The 6,712-nt window shown below is 36.2% G+C and overlaps 1 protein-coding gene across 1 annotated transcript; it reads right to left on the reverse strand.

Moving 5' to 3' along the window:
• Window positions 1-3,912: 3,912 nt before the first annotated feature.
• Window positions 3,913-6,416, reverse strand: LOC137924359 (uncharacterized). The gene is made up of 3 exons (XM_068767755.1): window positions 6,174-6,416; window positions 5,035-5,206; window positions 3,913-4,154 (listed from the first exon to the last, which is right to left on the reverse strand). Exons 1-3 carry the CDS (start codon window positions 6,414-6,416, stop codon window positions 3,913-3,915), a joined length of 657 nt encoding a protein of 218 aa, XP_068623856.1.
• Window positions 6,417-6,712: the final 296 nt, after the last annotated feature.

A 6,712-nucleotide genomic window follows, 5' to 3' on the forward strand; every position in this document is an offset into this window, starting at 1 on the left:
ACATTAGTGTTGCATGTAAATGAATTATCGATCCCTAGAAGGTCTCTGTGAACATCGCGTATAATAAGAGTTTTAAAAAATGTGTTGTATTTCGAGACTTAAGCCTTCTGTTATTACGAATAAATTCTGAAAGCAAAAAAAAAGTTATAAAGAAGCATAAAACCCTTTATAAGTTTTATTTTAAAGATTACTTAAACATATTTGTGTGTATAAACAGGAAAACCTCCTTTTCATGTTTAAAGTTTACTCGGGTTTTTTATTCACAGCGTACATACACCAACCACTAACAATCACCAGTTAATATATACAGTTTTCAACTACTACAAGGTACAAGCTGGCTCTAAATAGTTCTAATTTTAGTGTCATTTTTTAACTATAATGGAGATGTCGCACTTGTATATGTCATTTTAGATATTTCCATATTCAAACATGTCAATTATTGTTTAGTATCTACTATCTATGGATAATGAGCGTGCAGTAGCTTTTCAGTTTTTCTTTGTACTTTTTAGTTTTTCAGTTTTTTTAGAATTATTTATAAATATTGTCTGTTTTCCAGTTTGCCGCTTAGTTTTATCCCAGCGGTGGAGGACTGGGACTTGCGATTGTAGATCGTGAGTTCGATTCCCGGGATACAATCTTATATAATCAAAACTTTCTACATCATTTAAATGGAATTGACAATGCTCACATGATTCACACTTTGTTTATTTATTAAATAGGATTGCTGTGGCTCACCAACAAGTTTCCAGCGAATGTGCAGCAGCGTCCTCTGCGTACCTGCATACCATAATAAATAATAAAATAACCACACTGCGATCGCCAAGCCGCCTGCCATGCATGGCGATTATGGTAAATATACCATATGAGAGAATACCCCAAAGATATCTTTGGGGAAGACTTATTCCTTGCTGGTACCATCAATCGGCTGTAAAGATGTTTGCCTCATAGCGCGCAGAACTGTTAGCCGCTGGAGCCTTTAGGTTCTCAACTGGAGACAAGCAATCAGCAAGCTCAGAATAATATATGTCCAGTCCACCCACGAAGTAGACAGTTAACGTTGTCGAGGTTATCGAAAAAAACTGGACTCAGGCCGGTTCCAACCGTCTTACATATCCAGGAGTCGATGTCATACGGTTGAAACGAAGATGATGTTGAATTAAAACGGTGAAGCAGGTGATGATTAAGCGATGAAAGCACACAGCAATCTTTTACATTTGGGTGTTTTTTTAATAGATTTTGAATTTAATTTGTTAATACAGAACAAAAATGTGTTTGTTTAATTTAAAATAAATTAAAGTTAGGAGTTCTAAACTAAAATGTCAGTAATTTGACTACAATCTGCCAATACTGAGAATTAATATGTTCGTAGTTAATGATTTAATATTATAAATTATATATTAACACGGTAGTTTACACAATTATAAAAAAATGCAATTGACGAGCATATTGAGTAATCTTTAGTTATATAATTAGCAATGAAAAACCGTGTTTCTTTCTTTCCAAACTTATAATAGACATTTTCAAATTGCTTATACCTCGACGTAATTGTTAAGCTATTCCCTTAGCGCCTGTAACAATAGCATTAAATATTTACGCGCCTAATGGGAAGCCCATTCAGCGAATTAGCTGAATAAACTTGTAACGTTTAAGTTATAATAACTCTGTGAGGAAAACGTTCAATTTCTAAAATACATTGTCGACACTTACTCGCATATTATTGTATGATCCTTTGCACTTAAACTATGCCTGGTGAACTTGTAACAATATTCAATATTTTCATTTGAGTGTAATTTAAAATATATGTTATTAATAAAGCAGATTCTAGACATGATTTTTAACTTTCTCAACTCTGTACTTAGAATCACGACTATTTATTTTAGAATAATATTCTGATCAATCAAAGCTAAGACATTAGTTGATGTGTAAAAAACAGCAAAAATTTTTTAGTTAGGTCATACTAGATGTCGCTAATATTTACATCATTTGTGTGTCAAATTTCATAAATTCCGTTATTGCCACGTCCCCTCAACTTTATTGCGAGTAGAATTTCAAAGATATTGTTCACAACAGACGATGATGAATCAGTACATAGGTGGATATCTCTAACACCGGGTGATTTGTCATTTTTTTGATTGATTAGATAATTTTTCACGAAATGTTCTGCCCTCTCTCCTCTTTGAAGCTTTTACAACTATCTTCAATCATTCTGTGTAAATTGACAACTGAACAGTGTGGGACAGATAGTAAACAATAATAAATTTTATAAAGTCATCATCTTTTTAGCTCATAGACACTCTATAAGGCATAGGTCCCCCTCAAAGATATTAATAGCGAGATATATCATAATCACCGCGCTTGGTTAGCGGGTGGACGATTGCAGTGTGGTATATTAGTCCTTTCCGTTAGGATAGAAGTGTTCATGTTTAATAAGTAGTAATTCTAAATTTATTATTTCTGAAACCATTGATTTTTGCTCACTCTCGCACTATACGTTAATTAAAAGGAAATGAGCAATAAATTCACTTCTTTAAAGCTTATTTTTAAAGCATCTATTTCCTTTCATCCCTGTGTATGACTAATGTGCAGTTTCGGTTTAGTAGACTTTATTCACCGAGAGCGATATAGCTGCTTAAACGTTGGGTACAGCCAGAACTGTCGACGTTCGTTCAATAAGTACCTGAACTACCTCTTACGTACACCCGATTACCGCAATATAACACTTTCACTTCAACGCTTCAGTTTACCACTTCTTCTTTCTTACTGACTTTCATCACTGCCTTCCTCTTCCTCTCTTATCAGATCACAAATTACATTATTCTCTTCCGAAGGTCACTTTCATAGTCGCAGAAGTAGTTCAGCGCATCAGCTGCGTTTCTGACAGTAGATCAGCCAGCAACCTATATTTAATAACTTTTTGAATACCTTGCGAAGCATTTGATAGTCTGAAGTGTTATATATATATTTATATAATAATATAATAGTAAAACAGCAAATGATATAAAAATACACTTATTGTTTCGATGACTATTTATTAAAATAAAAAATTAAAGAAAGGATCAAGTCAAGGTATCCTTCAGATGTTAGAAAACATTCTTCCAAACGTCACAGAATGTTTTCAATAACTTGCCTGCATGTTTAAGCTATTATTGGAACTACCGTTATTTCTTCTCAAACGTTTTGCTTTAATTCAATCATAATTTTTGAAGAGTTACTGAAGACTTTTGAGATGTCGTCATTAAATTAAAGAGCGACAAATTTTAACTTCATAGTGGCAATTTGAGTGACTCTTCTTTACTATTTTTATTGGGAACATTTCTAGTACGACCTGCTCGATGGCATTAAATATGTGACACGACTTACTTTGCGCCTACGAATTACTAAAAAGTTCAAATGATATCCACAATTTTTTACTGATAATCCGTCTCCTTAGTTATGGGTTTGTTTTGTTACATTACGCCTAACCTAAACCTCCTTTTTAGTAACTATGCTCAAGGGATCCAAAATCTCATGACCCAAAGCTACTAGTCAGTATCTTACTGGATTGTAAGGTCGCACTTTGATTGCGAGCATGCGCTCCAGAGTAAGCACGCAAGGGCACACTCTCTCTCTCTCTCTCTCTGTTGTGTGCGTGGCAGTGCTGGTGTATATGGTACATCGCCTGAAGTGTATGAGAATGAAAAGACGGTTTTTACCGAAACCGCTGAACCGTGTTTTAGAAAAAAAAGCCTGAGCTGACACCGCGAACTTTGACTTCGACGGAACAGAGCGTCTGATACTTCCCTATGTCTCACCGCGCACATATCTAAATCGTGGTACAGCGGTAGAGCACAATTTCTTGATATCAAACAGAAAGCATATTACGTCATATATAAAGGTAACAAAGATTTAACAATACAAACAGTGATTTTAAATCTATTTATTGAGGAAATGATCGTCGCCGTTCTTGTCTACGGTACAAGCGGGGTGGCCTTCCCCAAATCCAAGCTCAGCTACGGTAGATGCAATATCCGATCGGGACGGGGATACATTTCGACTTCGCGACGACAAAGTTATCACGCCAGTCTGACAGTCCATCACCACCAAGAATCTTCCATTTGCAACCAGTTTCATATTAAATTTTATGAGCGGCACTGCCTTTCGTAGCGGAGGTATGTCTAAAAATAGTAAAACTTATTAATTAAAATTGATAAGAAAATCATCAAAGAAGTAAAGAATTCTTTTGCTTAGAGTTCTGCTGCAAGATCGAATCAAAAATGAAGAGATCCGCAGAAGAACCAAGATCATGGACGCAGCTTGAAAAATTCTCGTCTGAAATAGCAGTGGGCGGGGCACATAGCTCGACGGCTATTAGGGCCGAAATGTCCTCGAGCAGCGACCACGAGCCGATCGCCGCGGCGTGGGTTGGTCTCCCACTAGATGGACCGACAACATAGTTAAGCGCGAAGTCACTGACTGCGGGTAGCGCACGACGGGCCATCATGGGGTTCTATAAGGGAACCTTATACCTTGCTGCGGACGTCCATCGGCTGAAAAGAAGACGAAGAAGTAATTTTTAAGCGATGACTTAGTAATTGTTTTATCTACAGTATAAACGACATTTATAAAAATGATAAAAAAACATAGTATCAACTGTATATGTAGTGAGCTCTTCTCAGACCAGGACAATTTTGAAATCCATGTAGTTTTGTTTTATTTTGAAAGATGTCGTTAGGGGTGCTTATTTTGACTGTAATTTCTAAATGAATACGCTTTTCTCAGATTCTTCTCATAACGAACTCGTGATCACAGTAAATGATCCTAAATGTATAATAATATAGATAAAAGAATATAAGCTCATGAAACATTTTGAAGTTATAGCTATAGATCTATTAATATACTTGTAGGGGCAAGTAATCTTAAGAGGCAATCGAGGCGTTGTGCAAAATAAACAGTAAACGTCATAAAGTAAATCACAGAGCTACATGTGAACGCTCTCGTCATTGAATGATTCCAAGAAATTTTAGTAAGTTCAGTAAAGAGAATTGGTAAACTCACTGCCATCACGGATGACATTTGGAACACCTATAAAGCTCCCAGCTGGCCCCTGGTCAGTGAAAAGGAGCATTTCGTGACGCGATGTGCCAATGGTCAGCAACAATGCCGCAGCGTTCCAGTTCGGTTGATATTCCAAATATTCGTTCATGTCCGACCACACTCGATGAATTATCTGTATTCAAAATATAAAGCATCTATTTTAGTTGATCATCATTATATTAGCCATAGAACCACACTCCAGTTCCACTGCTGGACATAAACCTCCTTCAGAGTCTTATAATAGGACAGCATCATTCAGCATCTTTTGACAACCTTAACAAACTCATCAGTCCATATTGGGGGTAGACGTTTGACGCTGCACTTGCCAGACTGTAGTTTCCTCTTCAGAAATATAACAACCCAGTGACTATCTGTTCTGCGCGCTATGTAGCTAGCCTACCGCTACTTCAACTTGCTAATCCACTTCGCGAAGTTAGTTTTAAATATAAGTATTTTATTTGAAACGAACACGAGTAAATACAGGTACAGCAGACTAGCCGCTGCGAGATAGGCTTGTGTTTCTGCGCTGATTAGACTCAGTCGCCGGTCAACCAAAAAGCCACTCCTTGTTGGGGCAATACAACAAAGGTGTATTCGCGGTAGAAAAAGCTGTTATACAGGTGGCTACTAGCTAAAATCAAATATATGAGAATAGCTTGCGCTCGACTACAGTTGTGTTAAAAATTATTACAGCATATTACACATTATTATGGTTCTTTTTATGATTCAAAAACGAGAACTATAAGAGACAAATAGTAATAATTCTATTCGTGTAAACATAATTGTATCCATTAAATCATAGGTTTACAATAAACCTTCTCTTTCTAGTTATTTATGATTTTACACCATTATCTATGCAAGAATGCGTATCGCGATACAAAACTAGCTGATATATAAAAGAATTAGCTTAAATTAAATTTTTATTTAATGTTTTGACGGCTTTTCAGTCTGAATGTTTAACTTAACAGCCTAAACCGAGGTCTTAATTCTGACTAGCAAAAAATATTTTTCAATGACAGAAAAACGACTCAATAGATGCAGAATTTTAAGGAACTCGCTTACAGCCTATTTGTGTTAATAATCAAAAAAGACTTATGTACCTCTTTAGTAACATTCCTGTAGACAATGTCCAAACATTTGGAACCGAACTTCATGTTCCAAGTGTAGTAAATGCGCCAAGGCCTGCCGACAACGAGTTCGGGTTCAAAAAACGGATTCCTCGCAAACATTTTGCACGATTCTAAGTTCTCGCGGTGCTTTTTACAAGTCTCCACGTCCTTTCCAGACAGCAACTTGAATACGCTGAATAATAGTAGCAAGGATACAACACCCATGACGGCCATTTTTGCAATAATGCTCGCGTCCACCAACAGTCATTTATAAAGACTGGCATAAGTAAATATAAATGCGCATCGACGGCTGATGTTTTGATGTTTTGAATCCATTGTTTTGAGAGCGCACAATACATATTAGTAAAGCGTGTGACGAACGATTGCCTTAAACGATTCTAAAAATATTGCGTCCAAATATTTTAAATGCCTAATAAATATTTTCAATATTCGTACAATTGGTAATGATCAAAGCTAGGTTAGTATTTTTTTTGCAAATTAATGTAGCAGAGGACACGCACACGCAGAAT

Source organism: Battus philenor, unplaced genomic scaffold (assembly GCF_028537555.1).
Source record: "Battus philenor isolate CCGP_79_NKW_IND1 unplaced genomic scaffold, ilBatPhil1.0.hap1 SCAF_23, whole genome shotgun sequence".
NCBI lineage: Eukaryota > Metazoa > Arthropoda > Insecta > Lepidoptera > Papilionidae > Battus > Battus philenor.